At 39.9% G+C, this 22,362-nt stretch overlaps 1 protein-coding gene across 3 annotated transcripts in view; it reads left to right on the top strand.

The window, feature by feature from the left end:
* The window catches only part of ENOX2 (ecto-NOX disulfide-thiol exchanger 2), a 186,095-nt gene that overhangs the window by 108,809 nt on the left and 54,924 nt on the right, over positions 1-22,362 (top strand). For all 3 annotated transcript variants that reach the window (XM_065900568.1, XM_065900567.1, XM_065900566.1), the window contains 2 exons: positions 5,097-5,231; positions 18,723-18,878. In XM_065900568.1, coding sequence (XP_065756640.1) covers positions 5,135-5,231; positions 18,723-18,878 — 253 coding nt within the window. In that variant the 5' untranslated portion in view covers positions 5,097-5,134. The remainder of the gene's footprint in view (positions 1-5,096; positions 5,232-18,722; positions 18,879-22,362) is intronic.

Below are 22,362 nucleotides of genomic sequence, written 5' to 3'. Positions count from 1 at the left end.
TACCATCCCCTTTAAGATGGCATCCCAATTTATCGTTCTGAAAAGGTATACAAATAATAAATGAGTGTCATTGCATAGATTGCTTTTTGTGCCCCAAATCAATGTAAGTTGATTTTCTTTATTCATTCATTCAAATATTTCTTGAATACCTACTTCATACCAGACACCAAACTAAGAAATGGGGAAACAAAGATGCCTAAAACCCAGTCCCTGACCTAAAGGAGCATGTAGGCTAGCAGAAGAGAGACATGTATCCAATAACTATAATTCAAGGCAGTCAATGGTAAATGTTCAGTTGTTCTTGCTTCCTGGAATGCTCCTCAACCCTAATCCTCCATTCACCACCTAGAGGAAAATCCTATCCCTCCTTAAAGATTCACTTCAAATGATTCTTTGCCAGTGAAGGCTTCCCTGACTATTCCTCATCTCCTCCACCTCTCAACCCCAAACACATATGTCCAGACCCATTACAGAGATTTCATTACTCCTTCTCTGTTCCCATAGCACTTTCCTCATAGTTTTTTTACAGTACTTATTATAATGATTTGTATTTAGTTGTTTATATGTCATGCCTCTCATTGTATTGTGAGTTCTTCCAGAACAGTAAATGAATTTTGTTCCTCTCTATATTCCTAGTCACTAGCACAGAACGTGGCATATACTAAGACTCAATAAAAGTTTGGTTTGGGGAGAAGTGAGAGAATAAACAAAGATGAAAATCAAATTCTACATAAAATATTATGAGAACACATAGGAAGGAGTAATTAATTCCAGTGAGGTAGCTTCACAGACAAGGTGGCATTTGAGACGACCCTTGAAAAATGAGTAGGACTTGACAGGTGGAGATGGGTGTTGGGGGAAGGGAGGGTGATGAGAAGGGCATTTAAAGCAGAACTCCTTAAGGATTTAAGAACCGAGTTCGTTGTAGCGAAATAATGCTGTTAATTAGCATGTTCCTTATCTGTTCATTGTAAACAAGCCTAATAGGAACTCTACTTGCTAACATTTTAACAAGCACTGTGAATTAATATGTAGTTTGAAAATAGTGATACTATGTTGTCCTTTAAAAAAACGGACAATTTAGATCATTCTCTCCCCCACCCCCACCAAATTAGTCCAGAGTTTGGCTAAGTACATTGTAAATTCTTAATCTTTGATCTCAAAATTCTTTATTGAGAATAATTCCTAATTCTCTTATGTATTTCCCATGCCTGCAGAGCCAGTGAGTAGCCAGACTGTTGCAAAAAATTATTTTTAGCATTGGGGACCAGTCCTTCTGAACCTGTTTCCTCTAAGAGTCATTCTCCAGCCAGCAGAGAAAATCAAAGTGCATACTCAGTAACGTCCTAAAGGTCCCTTCTAGCTATAACATTCTCTAAAACTTGTCTCCCTAGTTGGGGATTGGGAGTCAAGATGAACCTAATAATCATTATATAAACTCTTGACCCAAAGGATATTTGATGCCCCATGTTTGTTTTCTTGATAATATTTACAAGATGCTATTTCTAGCCTTCTTGTATGCGTTCTCAGAGACCACTGAAAACTGGGTGTGAGGACTAGAGCTCCTACAGACGGAGAAATCACCAGTTCTGAAATGCTTAGGGCCATCAATCACTCTGTGTGTGGGGGGTGGGGTTTATGGAGGGGAAGCATAGGCAATTTCGCAGTAGAGAATAATAAAAACTAATATTTCAGAAATAATGTTTTTGGCCATTTGCATTTTCTTGTAATGACCAATCAGTGACCAAAATAGCACTTGTATAAATAACCCAGCCAAGGATCATCCCTCATATTGCCAGGTTGGAAGGATGTGATGGATGGATGTTAGCAAGCTACTATTAGAATAGAGTTGCCTTTGGGGGTGTAATTGGCAGGAGTGCATACTGGGAGGTAGGAGGAAAGCAGTGGAAAGTTTTTTTTTAATGGCTATCAGTAGTCAGAGGGAAATTTACCAAAATAAAAGACTTTTTGTGCTCAGATGACTTACGACTATATCTCTCCCAACTGTGCAATATATACATGCACATGCATGTATAACCTGCTTCAGCGTCTTTGCTTATGTCATCCCTGCTCTGGAATGTCTTACCCCCTCTTCCTTACCTATTTAATAACTACCCATAATTCTAGACATACGCTACAGAAATCTGGCCCATTCTTTCAAATCCTGTCTTCTCCACAAAGCCTCATTCCTTAAACTTCAATAACATTCCTAGTCTATACTCTTTGAGTCTTTCATTGTTTCCTAATTGTTTATTTGGAGATACTAAAGCATGGTGCCTAAAAGTACACATCCTGTGTGACCTTGGACTATATATGTAACCCTTCAAAGCCTCTCATCTATTAAATGGAGATATAAAGAGCCCCTATCTCATAGGGTTGTTTTGAAAGTTAAATGAAAATAATGCATGCCAAGAGCTTTACCTAGCATATGGCAAATGTTCAATAGTTAGTGGTAGTAATGGATGGAGGTGGTGAGAGTAGTGATAATAATAATCATCATCACCATCATCATCGGTCTCTTCAGTTAGATTGTATAACCTTTGAAGGCAGGGACTATGTCTCCTATCTGCTTGGACTCTGCTATCCTAACCCCCCAAATACTCAATTGGTTAAATTGATGTTTGTTGATCATGTGTCCAACTCAAAAGTACTGCCTCAAAGATATGAAATTCCATCAGGAATATAATTTTTCCTTTTCATTGCTACTATGGAAACCCCTTTTGGATGTTTTTTCTTGGTTTGCATGCATGAGTAGTTTGGATGAAAGCTGCTGAAGTAATCATATGCAACTAGACTATGAGAAGAATGGGAAACATCTTAATCATCCCAAGCTCCTGTGGTGTGTACACTTGAAAAAAAAAACTCGGAAAACTATAAAATTCTGATGAAAAAAAAGCCAAAGAAGAACTAAATAAATAGATATTTCATGTTCACGGATAGGAAGACTCAATATTGTCAAGATGTCAGTTTTTCCCAACTTGATTCAATCAAAGTCCAAGCAAGTTATTTTGTGGATATAAAAAAAAAAAAAACTGATTCTAAACTTTACGGAGAGGCAAAAGACCCAGAGTAGCCAACACAATATTGAAGAAGAAGAACAAAGTTGGAAGGCTGATGCCTCCCAACTTGAAGACTGACTGTAAAGCTATAGTAATCAAGACAGTGTGGTACTGGTGAAAGAATAGACAAATAGATCAATGGAACAGAAGAGAGAGCCCATAAATAGACCCACATAATTAGAGTCAACAGATCTTTGACGAAGGAGCAAAGGCAATACAATGGAGCAAAGATAGTCTCTTCAACAAATGTGCTGGAACAACTGGACAACCACATGCAAAAAAATGAATCTAGACACAGATTTTATACCCATCAAAAAATTAGCTCAAAATGGATCATAGACCTAAATGTGAAATACAGAACTGTAAAACTCCTAAAAGACAACATAAGAGAAAACCTAGATGACTTTGGATATGGCAATAGCTTTTTAAATATAACACCAAAGTTATGATCCATGAAAGAAATTATTGGTAAACTAGACTTCATTAAAATTAAAAATCTTTGTGAAAGACAATGTCAAGAGAATGAGAAGACAAGACATAGACTTGAAGAAAATATTTACAAAATACACATCTGATAAAGGACTGTTATCTAAAATACACAGAGAACTCTTAAAACTCAACAATAGTAAAACAAACAACCTGATTGAAAAATGGGCCAGTGACTAATAGACACCTCACCAAAGAAGATATATGGATGGTAAATAAGCATATGAGAAGATGCTCTACATCATATGTCATCAGGGCAATGCAAATTAAAACAACAATGAAATACCACTGCAAACCTATTAGAATGACCAAAATCCAGAACACTGACAACACTAAATACTGGTGAGGATGTGGATCAACAGGAGCTCTCATTTACTGGAGGTGGAAATGCAAACTGGTGCAGCCACTTTGGAAGCCAGGTTGACAGCTTCTTACAAAACTAAATATGCTCTTACCATACAATCCAGTGATTGCAGTCCTTGGTATTTACCCAGAGGAACTGAAAACTTATGTTCACACAAAACGTGCACAGAAATGTTTATAGCAGTTTTATTCATAATTGCCAAAACTTTGAAGTAACCACAATGTCCTTCAGTACGTGAAAAGATAAAGTGTGGTATATCCAGACAATGGAGTATTATTCAGCAAAAAAAAAAAAAAAAGGAATGAGCTATGGAGCCATGAAAAGACATGGAGGAAACTTAAATGTATATGACTAAGTGAAAAAAGCCGATCTGAAAAGGCTGCATACTGTATGATTCCAACTATATGACATTCTAGAAAAGGCAAAACTATGGAGACAGTAAAAGATCAGTGGTTGCTGGGGTTGGGGAGGGGAGAAGGATGAATAAGTAGAGCACAGAGGAATTTTAGGGCAGTGAAAATACTCTGTATGATACTACAATGATGGATACATGTCACTATACATTTTTCAAAACCTGTAGAATGTAAAACACCAAAGTGAAACCTAATGTAAACTATGGCTTTTTGATGATTATGATGCATCAGTGTAGGTTCATCAGTTGTAACAAATGAACCACTCTGGTGAGAGATGTTGATAATAGGGGAGGCTATGCATGTGGGGGTGGTGGGTGTATATGTGAAATCTCTGTACTTTCCCCTCAATTTTGCTGTGAACCTAGAACTACTCTAAAAAATAGTTTTCATTGACTTTAAAACAAGGAGAAAGGAAGGAAGGAAGGAAGGAAGGAAGGAAGGAAGGAAAGGAGGGAGGAAAGAAGGGAGGGAGGGAGGGAGGAAAGAAAGAAAGAAGGGAGGGAGGGAGGGAGGGGAGTGGGGTGAGAGAGAGAGGGAGAGAGAGAAAGAAAGAAACACTAAAATGCCATCTGGTAAAGGGCCTTCAAATTCTATAACTTCCTGCCAGTTCGAGCTGTATTGTTTTAACCCTTGTAAAGAGCTGAAATTAAGGCTGTGTCCACCACTTGTCCATCAGTCCATTTCTGTAAAGAGTTGCCAGAGTTTACATTGATAAGTGAACTAGATACTGAAACCTTAATACAACAAATTATTTTGCTTGTCATTTCTTCTTAGCTGATAATAGTAGAACTCTGAATGTGGATTCCACTGCAATGACACTACCCATGTCTGATCCAACTGCATGGGCCACAGCAATGAATAATCTCGGAATGGCACCGCTGGGAATTGCCGGACAACCAATTTTACCTGGTATGCTATTTTTAATCACCTCACAAGTGTTTCTTTTTACTGACCATATGGACATAAATATAACAATATGACACAACTTATTTTGAAGTTGACATTTATCAGATTCTGCCTAGAGTGTGCATTTTTGTAATATGAGCTTTATAGGCTGGGTGGCCTGTAGTTACTAGTATAGTCCCTATTGCACTATGGGCAAGCTGGGGGTATATCTGATGCAGGATATGGTCACTGAATATTTAACTCATTGCCATAAAAGTACAGCAGGATTTGGCAAAGAATTACAAAGTTTGTCTAATTTTATACATTTCTTAGAGGAAGCAAATAAACATGGAGCTAGAATGAGAACTGACTTAGATATCCCAAAAACCTTAGGTTCCTAGAGGGAAGGACAGGAGATAGCGGGGAACATCCCAAAGACTATTGTTAGCATTGAATAACTGTTCATATTTTTTAGAACAAAGTAACCTGTAAGAGAATGGGCATGGTATACTAACTCCATCTCCACTAAAGATAAAATCAGAAGAAAAATGCCATGTCATCTGAAGGGCTTAGTTTAGACACAGAAAAGCTTCCTGGACTATCAGAGCCATTAACCATAAAAATAGGTTTGTGAATGTGCCTTGGGCAACTCAAATTTTTTATTGCTCTGCATATGACCTTAAATGACCATGAAAGTATTGTGAGTATTGATTTGGGAGGTTACAAAGAAATTTTAGCAAGTAGGCAAATTTGCAAATATAAAATCATGAATAATGATATAAATGTTATAAAATAATTATAAATTTGATCAAAAAATGGGTTTATGAAGACATTAGGGAATTGCCATATCAGGAAGCCTGGGGTGCTTTTTAAACATCCTAAACATTAATCTCCCAGATTCACTTGTTATCCTACTTAAAAGCATGACAGGACCAAGACAATCTAGGCCAATCTAGGACCTTGCTACTCAAGTGTGGTCTGCATAACCTGGAAGCTGTTAAGAATCCAAGAATCTCAGGCCACAGCCCAGACCTACTGAATCAAAGCTGCATTTTAACATGATCCCCATGTGATTCATAAGCACATTAAAGTTGAGAAACAGATCTAGAGTGATGCCACTTAGGGTTGCTGTGAGAATTAAATTGTGCTTAGTAAAATTCCTGGCACATAGTTAGTGCTCAAAAATGTTGGCTATTAAAATACTTTAAAAATCATTATTAATATATTTCTCATAAACATTTCCAAAGGGCGTAATTTTTTTATTTCATTTTTCTTCATTATTTTATTATAATAGAATTTAAACTAAAATCTTATATATTATTTTATAGCTTTATATAGAGTGGTCCTGAATCACAATCACAATCACTCTAGACTATCTCTTATAGTCTAGAGTGACTAGATTATCTGATTTGGCTTAAATATTACCAATTTATGGAAGACTGAACCGTATGGGTATATGTCCCAGAAAAAATCTTGAGGCCAGACCTACTCTGTTACTAAGAGGACTAAATGTTAGCTTAGATTATTTGTAAATTACCACATTTAAACATAACTCTATGCTCACAAAGTAATCTTCAGTGCTTTGCCACCCATCTATAATGTGGAACAAAAAAAGGCCTAACATTGGGAGTAAAAAATCATCCAGGCCATCGTTACAGGCCCAAAGCTGTGCTAGGGTCAATATCAGGCCTAGAAAATTGGGGTAGGTTTTCATAACATTAGCTCAGAGGGCTATTTCTGCAGAGACAGTACCTTGCTTAGTACAGGCCTCAAAGACAAACTGCTCGGGTTAAATCCTGGCTCTGTCACTTGCTAGCTATGTGACCTTGAGCAAGTTACTTGACCTATCTGTACCTCAGTTTTCTCATCTGTGAAATGGGGACGGTTATAGTATCTACCTCATAGGATTGCTGTGAATGTTAAATAATATACTTAGCACAATGCTTGGTATATAATAAGCACTCAGTGAAGGTTAACTGGTGCCATTATTATTGCTATTAGTCATATTACATGTTATTTAAGATAAAGGAAATACTAACATACTTCCTTCAAATAGCTGCTAAGCTGCCATTTAGACTGAAAGTACTTGGGTACTAGGCAGCCAGTGTCAGTGCTAATCACATCCACCCCAACTAGACATTTGAAACCTCAAGAGTGATTTTAATTTCTACTTCAAGCCCCTTTGCCTCCCTCTTGTTTTCTTAAGGACTATGAAGAAATGGCTTCTCATGGTCCCCTTCAACCTTGTGACTCAGGGATCATTTAGCTATGCTCCAAGTAAAGTTACTTGGGTTTTGGGAAACCTGGTCTTAGAAATACTGATATTTAGTTCTCTTAAAAATAATAATAAATTTAAAAAATAAAAAAAATACTCCTCCCCGATAAAAAAGGGCTTCCCTGGTGGTGCAGTGGTTGGGAGTCCGCCTGCCGATGTAGGGGACGCGGGTTCGTGACCCGGTCCGGGAGGATCCCACATGCCGCGGAGCGGCTGGGCCCGTGAGCCATGGCCGCTGAGCCTGCGCGTCTGGAGCCTGTGCTCCATGAGAAAGGCCACAACAGTGAGAGGCCCGCGTACCGCAAAAAAAAAAAAAAAAAAAAAAAGTATACAGGGCAATAACACTACTATTGTAAAGCTGAGACATACTTTGTAAAGCTATGTGTAAAATCACTTCAGTTGTATGTGAAATGATTTTTCTCCTCTCCATATTATTTTAGGGAAGCAATTTACTCATCAGATTAGAACATGGGTTCTGGATATAGACTGCCTGGGTTCAAATAAATCCCTGCTCTGACATTAAGTAGCTGTGTAACCTTTGGCAATTTACTTAATCTCTCTATGCCTCAGTTTCTTCATTTGTAAAACAGATAATAATAGCACCTATGACATAGCATTGTTATGAGGATTAATGAGTTAATACATGTAAAGTCTTAGAATGATGCCTGACTCACAGTAATTCCTCAGTGAACTCAGCTATGATTATTATTATTTCAAGTTCACATCTGATATATGGCTCACAAAAAGTTGAATTATGGCTTATTTCTATTCTTAACAACAATGAAGTATAATGAATGCAGGGACAAATTTTTCCCTGGAGAAGAACTGGACAATGGCAGGTGAAGAGAACAGTGTGTGTCTGACAATGCTGGTGACTGCTCCCTGTAATTCTGGTGGGGGGTGTCCAGAGAAGCAGAAAGTTGGCTCCACACGCCAATGCTGCTTACCCTTCTTCTTGCTAGAGTCTGGGAAACAGGGGGCCTGCCACCTTTTTATGTAATGTTTTAACTGAATGGGATAAAACATCCCCCTAATCCTCTTCCTACTGCCCCAAATTCCTTAAAATGGAAAAGGAAGCAAAGGAGCCACATGGAACTCTTTCCTGAGGTCACCCATTGATGGCTTAGTAATTTAGCTACTTTTCTGCCCCTTAGAAGGTTTCCTTCTCAGCCGGCAGAGTTTTTCTTTGTCCTGTCTCATCTGGCCTATCTGTGACAACAGAAAAGGCTTTTGGCATTGATGAAAAACAAATGATACATAAGCTTCCTTGACTTTCCCCAGAGAGCTCAAATCCATACTGTCATGGATGCTGAATCTCTTAGACACATACTTGTCATCTGGGCAGTGTCTAGCTTATTATATTCCTTGAGCATGGAGCAGAAACTGGCCATCTCTGGGGTTTGGTGTAGAGCTCCCTTTCATCTAACATGGTGTTTTTTGTACAGCTGCTGTTCAATAAAGTTAATCCACAGTGATGGCAGATCTGAAGGTCCCCTCTGGCCAGCACCTGTCTTTCCTGAAAGATTATTTGCTTCTCCAAGCTCGTCAAACAAGACTAATGTTAGTTTTCACATGAAGGGAGGCACCAAAAAGAGTCAGGCCACCTTTGGAGCATTGTTCTGCCCATCATCCCAGATGAATCCAAGAATGGACTGATTAAAGGGTACTCAGTGAATACTGTGTGCTGCTTCCTTTACTTTCCCCTAAATTAAAATATCCTTAGCATCCAAGTGTGGAGCCTGTGAAGTCCCAAAGAAGAAGTGTCCCTCATTATGGTGTCTCCACTGTATTGACTATGCCTCCTCCATAACGAGAGATGTTGGAAAATATGACTCATGGCCCTTATTCCCAGAGCAAGACGCTGCCCATCTATGAGAATTGTCATTCTTAAGGAGGCAGTTCTCACTGGATGCAGCAGGCAAACTCTGATGAGAACAGAAAGAAAGAATGAAGATGTGTGACACATGATAGGCCACTGTTCTTCAAGCTCCTCAGGGAGGCCCAGACTTGGGTTTCTATTATTTTAATATCTTCCACAAATAGAATATGCTTCAGTGGCAGATAATGTTGAGATCCTGAGAAAGGAGAGCACTGTTCATCATCATGGTGGACACTTCACCAAGAGCCGATAATATATAAACCACTGTACCAAATAGAACTAATGTCTCTCCAAATCAAGCTTGAATCCTACCAAGTGATGGGACTCTCAAGATTCCCCCATGGAAACTATTATGAAGAGTCCAGTAGAGTGAGATGGTTTATTTATTCATTCATACAAGGAATATTTACTGAGGCCTGCTGTAAGCAAGATACTGCGAGGAGCCCTGGGGATAAATCAGTGAACAAAAAAGAGAAAGATTCCTTCCCTCATAGTGACTAGAGTATTTTTAGAACCCCCATATTTTATCCCTAATAAAACCTGTTCTCATTTGAGCTGCCTCTTGACCCTCAACAACTCAAAGACTTCCTAAACATTTTGTTCCTTTGTGCTTTTATTCACCCATCCATGAACTTAAATATATTGAGCTAGGTCAAGGGGATACCAAATGGGCCTTCAAGCTCAGAATCCAGTGGCAGAGGCAGCAAAGTCCATATCACTACACTACAATGTAGCAAGTGTCATAGTAGATACATGTAGAAAAGTATTGTTTAGCCATAGTAGATAGATGTAGAAAAGTATTGTTTTAGCCAGGGTAGGATGGAAGGGGTGCTAGGTGGGTAGTGGTGATCAGGGAAGGTTGACAGAAGTGGCAACATTTGAGCTCAGTGTCCAGGGATATATAAGAAAGTGTCAGATGGAAAAAAGGAACTAAGAACAGCCTAAACAGAGAAAGTGGTACACCAACGACCGGAAGGTATGCAAGACTATACAGTGTGGGGAAAAAAATACTGAGCTGATTTACATCACCCCATTCCACAAAATATTTGAGGCAGCTTATAAGAAAGATTACAGTAAAAGAAAAAAATTACAAGTAAAATAAACCATCATCTGGGAAAATATAAATGAGAATAGAAGGGGAAGCCCCGGTAGGGAGGTTAATTAGAATTGAGATATGTAGGTCATAGGATCCCACCCAGTTTCTAAAGGTGAACTGCACTTGTGACCAGGTAGCCAAAACAAAAAGGGAAACCTGATCAGTTATATAATTTGCATTTTCCCTGAAGAGAAAATATACCAGTCCTCAGGAGAAGTCAAACTTTTCATGGCCCTTAACACTTGTGTGTGTTTGACTCTTTAGCTCTGAAAGACTTTTTTCATAGGGATCTTCATACATAAGGGTGCACACTAAGTGAGGTAGTTGAGTCATCTCCAAACACTGGGCTGGAGCCCAGGACCAGTTGATATTGCTTTCTGTCATCCACTGCAAAATGTAGAAACTAAGAATATAGTGAATTTTTCATGAAGCTAAATTTGCTCAATTGAAAGGACTGTTCTTTATTTGGAGATTATAGATTTCCTATATTTTTGGTTTTGAAATGTTCTGTCTTTTATGAATTGCATGAATGGTATGTGGTTAATTTTTGTTACTTTTTTCCATGTCTTTTCTTAGCAAATTAAGAGGTTGGCAACCTTAAATATATATATGTATATATATATTTCTTATTCATCTCTAAAATCCAGAAATCTAGGAACCAAAGATGTAGTGTGAAATGTCCTCCCTAATGCCTTTCCAAAGGTGTTCACAGAATCCCTAGATGAGAGTCAGGGGCATGACCCTGAATCTGTCAAATGTTCTAAGAAGGCAAGAACACAAAGAACAAAATAGGGAGGAATAGGGGGAAGGTGGACTAGATATATAGTCCTTATACTAATGAAATAAAGCTTCATTGGTTGAAATTTGGGATCAAAGTTGATATTTATTAGGGAGAGTCTTTATGAGCTGAAATTATGCCACATAACCCACCCAAGCCCAGCTTGCTGCCTCGTTTGTCATTGTACATGAACCAGGCCCTACCCCAACTTTCCAACTGACCTGAAACAAGGGTTTTGATGATCTTCTGGAGAAGCAAGACAGATTTTGGTGAATTTGAGAGTCATTGTGCAAAAATTTAGAAACTTGTGTTCTATTTCCAAGAGGGCTTGTGGTAAGTCCAAGGTCATCTCACAGCTCAGCCAAGCTCTCCTTAGAAATCTGTGTTCCCTCTTCAGGTTGGCTGCCTGAAAAGTCTTTTCAAGATCTGTGTAGAGAGGAGGCAGCCAGGACTGTAGTGAGTTAAAATTTCTCAATACCCAGGCATAATTCTTAATTTTCCAGTGAATTTTGTAGGAACTGTAAAGAAATAGCAATAATGTACCAGAAATGTATACCTGAATTAGAATCATAATTTTCTATAAAATAGCTTAATTATGCATATATAATTAGATCCTATTTGGAACATTTATTTTAGACTAATCCATAGTTGCATTTCAGTGGTTTTACTGTGAATACAAACTACCTCCTGGTGATCAAGGGTCTCTGGAATACCTAAAAGATTGGAAATGCCTTTAATGGACCTGGGCGGGGGACTTGGATGGGGAGAAGTCACTAAGTGTAAGCAGAGGCTTTCTGAGGGTATGAAGAGGACTCCAGCCAGCCAGAACCAGGTCCAGTTCTGAAAAGGCAAGCAGGATAGTAAATACGTCAGCTCCTATATCTGCCTATCTCCAGTTCATACATTGCCACAATTCCAACTTCTCCTGTGAGTCAAAGTTGAGACTTCAGATTTAGAACAGAGGGCTCTAAATTATCTAATGCTGTGACAACACATATATTGAATATCTCAACAGGAAGTTCTGGCTGTAGAGATAAGCAATCCTATGGTAGCCTTTTGGACAGGAACATTTGAAGGACTCTACAGGTTGAGTACGTAGATAACAGAGCTTAGTCTGACAAGAAGTATCTTTTTTTCCTGTGGACCCATGGACTTTGTGAGAAGCAGAGTAGAGTAATGATTGAGAGCATAACTAGTAAAAGCCACATACTGTGTGGCCTTACTGTGTTATCTCTGTAAGCTTCAATTTCCTCATCTGTAAAGTAGGGAATAATAATATTGGTCATTCCTTAGGATTGTTCTGAAGTTTAAATGAGATGATGTGTATAAAACCTGAAAATTCATATACACCTGGTCAGTGGGCAGTAGTATTATGGACAGCATCCTCTTCCCCTGCCACAAAAGTAGATGTTGCTGTCTATAGGAAGAAAGCCATCGTGAACTGGCCTGCCAGAAAATATCAAGGGTTGAACCATAAAATTGGCATATGTGGTGTCTTTGTCAGGCATTAAAGATGGGCAACCTCTAAGGTTTCTAGTGTTTTGTAGACATCTGTAGTCTTTGTACATCTGGTAGTGTGTTGTCATCTGGCATTGTTCCAACTGGTCCTTCTACACAGCAATAGTACAGTGACAACTATTGCTCAAAGACAGTGGCTGTGGGGCCCTGCTGGATCCCAAAGCACCTTTTCAATAATCGGAAAAATAATGGCAGTCTAGTTAGGTGCTTAGTGTACTTTCTATTTTAATTACTTGAAAATAGCTAACTCTATTAACCAATCACACCCCACTCTTCAGACGTGCTGCATATTCTGCTTACCTATTGCTGTATGACAAACACATTATAACTTAGTGGCTTAAGACACATGACTTTATTATATTTTAAGATTTTTCTGGATAAAGAGTTTAAGCAGGACTCAAATGGGCAATCCACCTGTTCCACATGGTATCAATTGGGATGCCTCAGCTGTGGTGGGATAGTCTGGAGGTTCCAATACAATTTTATTCATACTCATGGCACCTTGGCAGGGACAGATAAAACAGCGGGCTCAGCTGTATCCCTCCCTTTCCGTTTACACTAAGGCCCTCTCCACATGGTCTCTCCAGCATGGTAGTCAGACATGACTAAATAAATTTATTTATGTGACTAAAGCTCCCATAGCAAGTGTTCCCAGAGACAAGTGGAAATTTTATCTCTCTTAAGGCCTGGCCCTGAAAACAGGCACAACATCCCTTCTGCTGTATTCTATTGGTCAAAGTGGTTCTAGAGCCCATCCAGATCCTCAAGGGGATGGGGCATAGACCTCACCTCTTGACAGGAGGGGAAACAAAGAATTCGTATCCACCTTTAATCCACCACACTTGCAAAAAAGAATTATATAGAAGCATTTTGTTATTCGTCTGCCATGTTTTTCAGCATACCTGTTTCACCTTATACCTGTAATTAAATTAATTCATTAAAACAATTGCCATACTACATTGACAGGCAGTGCAGTGGTTAAAAGCATTAGAGTTAAACTAACCTGGATTTGAATCCTAGGTCTTGCCTAGGTTATTGGCTGTGGAATCTTGGGCAAGTAACTAAACCCTTCTGAGCCCCAGTTTCTTTATCTATAAAATGAAGGATAATAACAGTACCTAGCCCACTGGTCTTTTGGAATGAGATTATATAAAATGCTTAAGCACAGTCCCTAGCACAATGGAAGCACCCAATAAACAATTATAGTGATGATAATAATAATTGATGATAAAGCATTATAATTGTTTGCATGGCTGTTCCCAAACTGTACTCTGAAGTCGAGGATTTTATCTTATTCCTTCAACCCCAACACCTGCAGAGGGGCTGGCATCAAAATACGGAAGGACATACAAATGGTTAGATATATGGATGACTGGACAGATGACATTTTCCTCCATTGTAGCTCCCTGGCTCAGATGTATACAGAGAATGGAGGATGATAATATTGCTAGATAACTACTCTATGTTGAGTTAAGTGCAAGTTGCTAGGCAGCAGGAAGACTTAAGGCTACACTGAAACATTACTTAAAATCATATAATAGAGATGTAATAGAGCTGCAACTCAGAGGAGCAAGGTGGCGCAACTGAAAAACAGCATTTGCAGCATTTCCAGTAAGCTGGGAGTTTGGAATGTACATGAATCAAAAGACGGAATACAAACCAACATCTTATGACATTTCCATCAATGGCAGTGCCAAGAGTAAAGAAGGCAGTAGGGAAAAGGCGTTAGAAGAAGAGATGGTGGTAAAAGCAAAACAGAACAGGATATTTATTGTGAAAGGACTTTAGGGGAATACCCTGGCCTTTTCCACAACCCTTTTTAAAAATATTTATTTACTGGGGCTTCCCTGGTGGCGCAGTGGTTGAGGGTCCGCCTGCCGATGCAGGGGACGCGGGTTCGTGCCCCGGTCCGGGAGGATCCCACATGCCGCGGAGCGGCTGGGCCCGTGAGCCATGGCCGCTGAGCCTGCGCGTCCGGAGCCTGTGCTCCGGCAACGGGAGAGGCCACAACAGTGAGAGGCCCATGTACCACAAAAAAAATAATAAAATAATATATATATATATATTTATGTATTTATCCATTTATTTAGGATCTTTTTTGTTTTTTATATATTTATTTATGTATTTATTTAGGATCTTTTCTTTTTGTTTTTTATTTATTTATGTATTTATCTATTTATTTAGGATCTTTTTTTTTTTTTTTGCGGTACACGGGCCTCTCACTGTTGTGGCCTCTCCCGTTGCCGGAGCACAGGCTCCGGACGTGCAGGCTCAGCGGCCATGGCTCAACAGGCCCAGCCGCTCCGCGGCATGTGGGATCCTCCTGGACCGGCGCACGAACCCGCGTCCCCTGCATCGGCAGGCGGACCCTCAACCACTGCGCCACCAGGGAAGCCCCGGATCTTTTTTTTTAGTTGCGGCATGCGGGCTTCTTAGTTGCAGCATGCAATCTCTTAGTTGCGGCATGTGGACTTCTTAGTCGCAGCGTGCATGTGGGCTCTAGTTCCCCAACCAGGGATCAAACCCTGGCCCCCTGCACTGGGAGCATGGAGTCTTACCCACTGGGCCACCAGTGAAGTCCCTCAACAACCCTTTTATAAAATGATTTCAAATCTCCTTCAGAAGTTTAAATTCCTAACATAAGTGGTAATACTATGTACATGTTGGCTGTACTCTTCAAGCCAGAATAGGGCCTGAAAAAGGGAGAGAATTTCTCTGGTGTTCTATTCCCAGTGTATTTTAGTGTTGGACTTCTTTGATTTTTTTCAGATTCTGCAATACTTGTATAAGGCCCATGATTTCAAATGGTTATTTTCTTGGTTGGTATTGGAAATTCAAGTCTACTTTGGTTTTAATGGTTGAAGATAAACAAAAGAAATAATCAATGTGATAGGAGCCCTTGAAATGTCATGTACAATGTACATCCTGCCCTCTAGCAAGCCCTGCTAGGCAGTGTAGCCTATGGAACTCTTGGCATATTGAATGCAAAGAAGAAAGGGAGTTTATCTACTCTGGCTTTAGCCATATGTCATGAATACACTTGCTTTTAAATGAATTTCATAAAATATTAATGTAATCATATCAAACAGCACAGTGGTGAGTACATCAGTCAGGAGTTATTTTTATCCTGTGTATTTGTTTTTTGTTTGTCTCCATTTATTAGTAGACAGTACATGGAGGCAGGCATTTCTTTCTCAGTCGAAGTGGCAGAACTTGTTTAATGAACTGATGTTTCTGTAATCTGTGGTAAGGTAGAGTTGTGAGTGACAGAACTATATGAATAACAATGAGGAGGCAGGCAGAACAATAAAAGGAAGACAAACATTTCAGTAGCGGGGGGAAATAGATGGGATTGTTTAGTTGGCACACAATCTAATCTGATCTTTTCCTACTGAAAATTAACAGTTTGTAAATGGGGGAGATAATGTTAACAATTTTTCTAAAATCTTATACACAAGGAATCAAATTTTCCAAAGACATAAATGGCATTCTTAACCACAGTGCTCTCATTCTACAGCATAGGAACACAGAGTGTCAGGGCTCCTAAGTTCTCCAAGATGGAAAAAAAGACCTGGACGCCCTGTCCCCCCGCACAGAGCCTGACATATAGGAAGCTATCACAAATGTTTGTGGGATGTGGAAGTGAATGCCTGAATAAGTGAATATATTAGTGTGTGGATGCATGTTTTGAATGGAAGGAAGGAAACTTACCTATCAGGACCACCATGTATCATGCCAAAGGTTTTCATATCTGTTCTGTCCTTTCAGCCTTTGAGCTAACTGTCATTATTTGTCCCTACTTTTACCAAAAAGGAGATGGAGGCACACAGATATTAAGAAACATCCCTCAAGGTCATATAACTAGCATGTGGAGGAGAGTAGAGAGATGAGAGTCACAGGGAGGAAGGGAAGGAGTGTGTGTGTGTGTGTGTGTGTGTGTGTGCACGCACAGGCATGTGTAAATACTTACATGTTGGGTGAGATAACATATGAGGGCTAAAAGTAAATTTGTTTTCAGAAAAATAAAATTTCCTCTTAGAAGAAAATTCTTTCTTCATAAACATGTTCAAGGTCTTGGCATCTCAGCATGACAGGCATGTGGGAGGATGCGGAATGCCCTAGCTCTCTTGGACTGGCTTGCAATGGGAGGTGCTTATGGGCCACCCACCTGCCTATCTGCCCAGTCACAAGACTCCCTCCTTCTGGGCCTATCATACTTGAAGTCCTGCTTCTGTATGAACCACAGGTTCTTCCCACTGTTTAGATACACCTCCTTCAACATCTTAGAGAACCACCCAGGGGGGTCAGAGCCACCTTGAGGACATACTTAAAGGCACTGTCCCTTGGGCCTGAGTGGTGAGCAGGGTAAAGTCTGGGGGAGTAGGACCTGCTACTGCTACCATGACTACCCCTACATTATCAGAACTCCTTATGCAATATTTTCTTTGTTTGCAATACACATTCTATAACAGAGGGCAGGGGTGAGAGGTTCTCTCAAAGAACATGCATTTTGTTATAGAGACAAAATTTAAACAATGAAATCAGTACCGCCTTTAGACCCAGGTAGGCGGGGCCCCTGCCGTGGGCCCTCACATCAGGGGACCCCGAGCTTTGGAATGACTGTCCAGATATTTTCTAAGTCCCTCTCCAGAGCTGAGGACTGGCCAGGTAGATAGTGCCATCGGGGTAGGTGCCCCAAGTCCAGAGCAGCTCCTCTGTGGGTCTTGATGGCAAGAAGCAGCTTTCTCAACATTTTCTAGGTTCCCCTCCAGTGCCTGGGATTCACAAAGGCCTGCAGTGTCATCTAAGCAAGGAGCCCCAATCTCAAATTGAACCTATGTGGACCTCAGTCCCCATTTTCTCCCTTTGAGGCACTCTTCAATCCTTTACCCGACATGTAGACTCAAGTAAATGCCCCCAAGAAGCTTCAGAACTTGTGCCTGTGGAGTCCTCCCAGAGTCTTGGTTCCAGGAGAGTATCCTGGCAAGTAAATCACTCCAGCTATATGGTATGGTATTTCTTTCATGGTATCGAATGGGCTACCAGAATAGTATTGATGCTGATTTGTGGTGAATCAATTGTGTATCTAGACAAGCCCCACAAAATATGTTTGGGGAGCTCCCACACATCCTAGAAGCACCCCTGAATGAAACAAAAGATGATGCAAAATAAAATTCGGTGGCAACGGGTGTAGAACAGTTTTTAGATAAAGAGATAAGAATGAACCAGTATTATCTGGAAAGGTGGGACTTTAAGCCAGGCCTTGAAGCATGGGGAGAATTTGGGGAGGCTTGAATGACTCCAGGCAGGCAGGGAGAACAACAGGAACAAAGGCACAGAAAATAGTTATTTCTTCAGCATTTTTGTGCTATGCATTATGCTAGGCACATTTCATTCATCATTTTCTTTATTCCTCATAGCTCCCTATAAAAGTAGGCGGAATTAACCCTGGTTTGCAAATGACGAAACGGAGGTTCAAAAGATTCATCCTGCTAATCAAATGGTAGAACTAGGACCCAGGTCTTCCTGAACCCCAAAACTGTATGCTCTTAACACCATGCTATACTGCAAAAAGACAGGAAGTGTTACAAGGGACAGCAAGAAGCCTTGTCTGAATGGAGCAGAGGGTGTGTGTTGGAAAGTAGTGGAAGGAAAGATCAATGGACAAGGCGCGGTCATATTACAAAGGGCCTTGGATGTCAAAATGAGAGGTAGAGACAAACAGGCACTGGGCAAACAAAAACAAAACAGGCACTGGGCAAACAAAAACAAACAGGCCTAGCCCAAAAGAAAAATGCACAATTAAGGGCACGATATTTAAGACCTGGTAATGCTAATAACGTGTTTTCTTAAATATTTTGCCTCTGTCTTAGAAAGACCTTTGGTTTGAAGCTTATAAGGTAGCATTCTGCCTCTACTTGATCTTGCCTGGTGTAATTTATTGTTCTCTCTTTCCTCTCCTTTTTAAGACTTTGATCCTGCTCTTGGAATGATGACTGGAATTCCACCAATAACTCCAATGATGCCTGGCCTGGGAATAGTACCTCCTCCAATTCCACCAGATATGCCAGTAGTAAAAGAGATCATACACTGTAAAAGCTGCACACTCTTCCCTCCAAATCCAAGTAATATTCTGCTTTCTCTCCACACAAGTCACAATGTTTTGGTGTCTCAGTCCCTTGGTTATTTGTTTTTGTGTTAAGAATGCTGTCAGGGCAATTAGTGCCTGTAAAGTGGTGGCTTCTGGGAAGGAACCTGGCTTTGGAATTGAATTCAAAATATAAGACTCCTGACACAGCTTAAAGTAAACTAGTGTTCTAGTTCCTTTTTAGAACTTGAATTTTGTTGAAAGGGGGCTCAGGTTATTTGGGTGGGGAAAACACTAACGGATAAGCCTCCCTTAGTTCTCTGCTGAGAGCGTGGCAAAAGTGCCATTTTTGTTAACAGCCCCAAGACTTTGTAAAGGTGAATGGAAAGAGCAAGTGCTATGGGAAGAGTAGGAATTTGGTATGTTGACTTATCTTCTCCAGAGCCCACCAACTGTGTCTGATGAAGCCTTGATTATAAACCCCAGTACTTACTCCTGCCTGTCTCTGGTATATTCTCTTGCACTCAGTGGCCTCTCAGCAATAAGGTCATGTGATTTAGGGACTCTCACAGTCTCTTTATGCACCCATCTGATCTGCTTCTGTCTTGTTTCTTCATTAGAAAGTATCTTTACCATCAATTCCTTCCCCTTTCTCCCACCTAACATTTCATCCAGGTCCTTGTCACCTCTCCAGCCCAACGCCAAGCTTGCCATCTCCCAAACACTTCCATGTGGAAGGTACTGAAATTAAAACGGTAGTTAATCTTTCATCGTTCTAATGCATTTCCAATAAAGTATTAGGGGCTAAATCCAATGGATACTTTTTAGTCCTTAAATTACTTTATTTCTCTTACTATATTTAGAACTAGTGACCCCTTCGTCCTTCTTGAAACATTAGGTCATTTGAAGGTGTTAGAATGACCACCAGAGAGATTATATAGATCAAGAAGGAGGATGACCAAGCAGGGCACCCTAAGGAATTCTAACATTTCAAAATTTAAGAGAGAAAGGGGAATTTGCATTTCTATACACCCCTTAGCAGCAAAAGTCCTTAAAGCACTTAATCTTTACTGTTTCCAGTTCTTCTCCTCTTCTCTCTTAAATCTTCTTCATTTGGGCTTTTGCCCCGCCCCTCTATCAAAATGCTTGCTTAAGAACACTAATGTCTATAGCACTAATAAAGTTAGTTAGACAAATATTCTCATTCATACCTGGAAACCAGTCTTTTATAAGGACCATGGCAATTATATTTACATAATATGCTTTTAAAATATTTGATAAATTGATAGACAATAATGATACCACATTATAATATGTATTTATTTTATGTTACTAGTTGCTATAAACTTTCTCATACCTTTAAAAAAAAAAAAGAACACTAATGACCTCACAATGCTAAATCCAGTGGTCAATTCTCACTTCTCTTCGTAACTGACCTAACAGCCATGTATGACACAGTTGATTACTCCTTACTCACTGATATACTTTTTCACTTGGCTTCCAGGATACCACACTATTGGTTTTCCTTCTCACACTGGTCATTCCTTCTCAGTCTCCTTTGCTGATAACCTTCTGTTCTCGCTTGACTTCTTACCTTTGGAGAGCCCCATGACTCAATCCTTGGACCTCTTCTCTGTACTCATACCGTTGATATGCTCATCCAATCTCATGGCTGAAAAAAAGTATGCCAGTGATACTCTAAATTATATATTTAGCTCAGAGCTTGTCTCTGAACCCCAAACTCATATCCTACTGCTTATTTGATATCTCCACTTACCTGTCAAAGAGACATCTCAAGTTTAATATGTTCAGAACAAAACCCCTAATATTTACCCCCAAACCTTCTCCACTAGTATCCTTCTCCATCTCAGATAATGGCAACTGCATCCTTTCAATTACTCAGCCAAAACTTAAGGGTAATCCTTACCTACTCTCTTTCCCTCACACGCCATATTTAATCTGTTAGAAAACTCTGTCAGGTCTACCTTAAAATATATAACTAGAATTCTACTATTTTCATGATAATTACTGCTATGACCCAGTTTATGCCCCCATAATACATTTTCTGAACTATTGCAATAGCCTTCTAACTGGTCTTCCTCTTTCACCCTTGCCCCCTACAATGTATTCTCAAGAGAGCAGGCAGAGTGATCCTTTTTAAAACCTAAGTCAGACTATGTCCCTCCTCTATTCAAAACCCTTTAATGGCTCCCTGTTTTACTCAAAATAAAGGCCAAAGTCTGTTTAATGGCACAGAAAGACTTTTTTTTAAAAACATCTTTATTGGAGTATAATTGCTTTACAATGGTGTGTTAGTTTCTGCTTTGTAACAAAGTGAATCAGTTATATATATACATATATCCCCATATCTCTTCCCTCTTGCATCTCCCTCCCTCCCACCCTCCCTATCCCACCCCTCTAGGTGGTCACAAAGCACCGAGCTGATCTCCCTGTGCTATGCGGCTGCTTCCCACTAGCTATCTATTTCACATTTGGTAGTGTATGTATGTCCATGCCACTCTCTCACTTTGTCCCAGCTTACCCTTCCCCCTCCTTGTATCCACAAGTCCATTCTCTAGTAGGTCTGCGTCTTTATTCCTATCTTGAATGGCACAGAAAGACCTTTAATGGCAAAGAAGATCCTCCCTCTCTCACATTATCTCTTTGACTTTGTCTCTTACCACTCTCCTTTCCATCACACATTGTTCCTGTTATACTGACCTCCATGCTGTTCTGTGAACACACCAGGTACTCTTCCATCATAGGGCATTTGTATTGGCTCTTTCCTCTGCCTAGAATACTCTTCTCCTAAATATCTGCATGGCTAACTCACCTCCCTCCTTCAAGTCTTTGCTCAAATGTCTCCTCTTCAGTAACCCTGACAACCTATTTAAAAGTTCAGCCCTCCCTGCCGCACTCCCAGTCCTACTTACCCTCTCTATTTTTCACTTAATACTTATTACCTTTTAACAAACTATGCAATTTATAGAATGTAAACTTCACAAAAGCAGGAAGTTTTGTCTGTTTTGTTCACTGATATATCCCCAGCACTGAGAAAAGTATCTGATATATATAGTACGTGTTCAATAAATATCTCTTGAGTGATGGAGGGATGGATGGATGAATACAAAAGGAGAAGTCAGAGGTCTAGAAATCAAACCAAGAGAGCATGAGGTAATTACACCACATGCTGACAACTTCTAAATCTATTTTTTCAGTCCATGGCTCTCTTCTGAGCTTCAGACACATATAGCCAACTGACCACTAGACTTTTCCAGGTGTATCTACATCAAATGTGCAAAAAACAGCATTATAGTATAGTGAACAAACTACTAGATTAAAAGTCGAGAGAATTGTGTTTTACCCCCAGCTCTGTCACCAACTACCTGAGGGATCTTAGGTTAGTTGCATGACCTCCCCAGGTCTCAGTTTCCTTGTCTGTAAAGTGAGGCTATTGGGTTAGATTACCGTAGATACCTCCAAGGTTTCATCCAGTTCTAAAAATATGATTCTTGATATTA

The sequence above is a fragment of the Phocoena phocoena genome, chromosome X (genome assembly GCF_963924675.1).
Source record: "Phocoena phocoena chromosome X, mPhoPho1.1, whole genome shotgun sequence".
NCBI lineage: Eukaryota > Metazoa > Chordata > Mammalia > Artiodactyla > Phocoenidae > Phocoena > Phocoena phocoena.
This window is presented reverse-complemented; position numbering and strand designations above follow the sequence as displayed.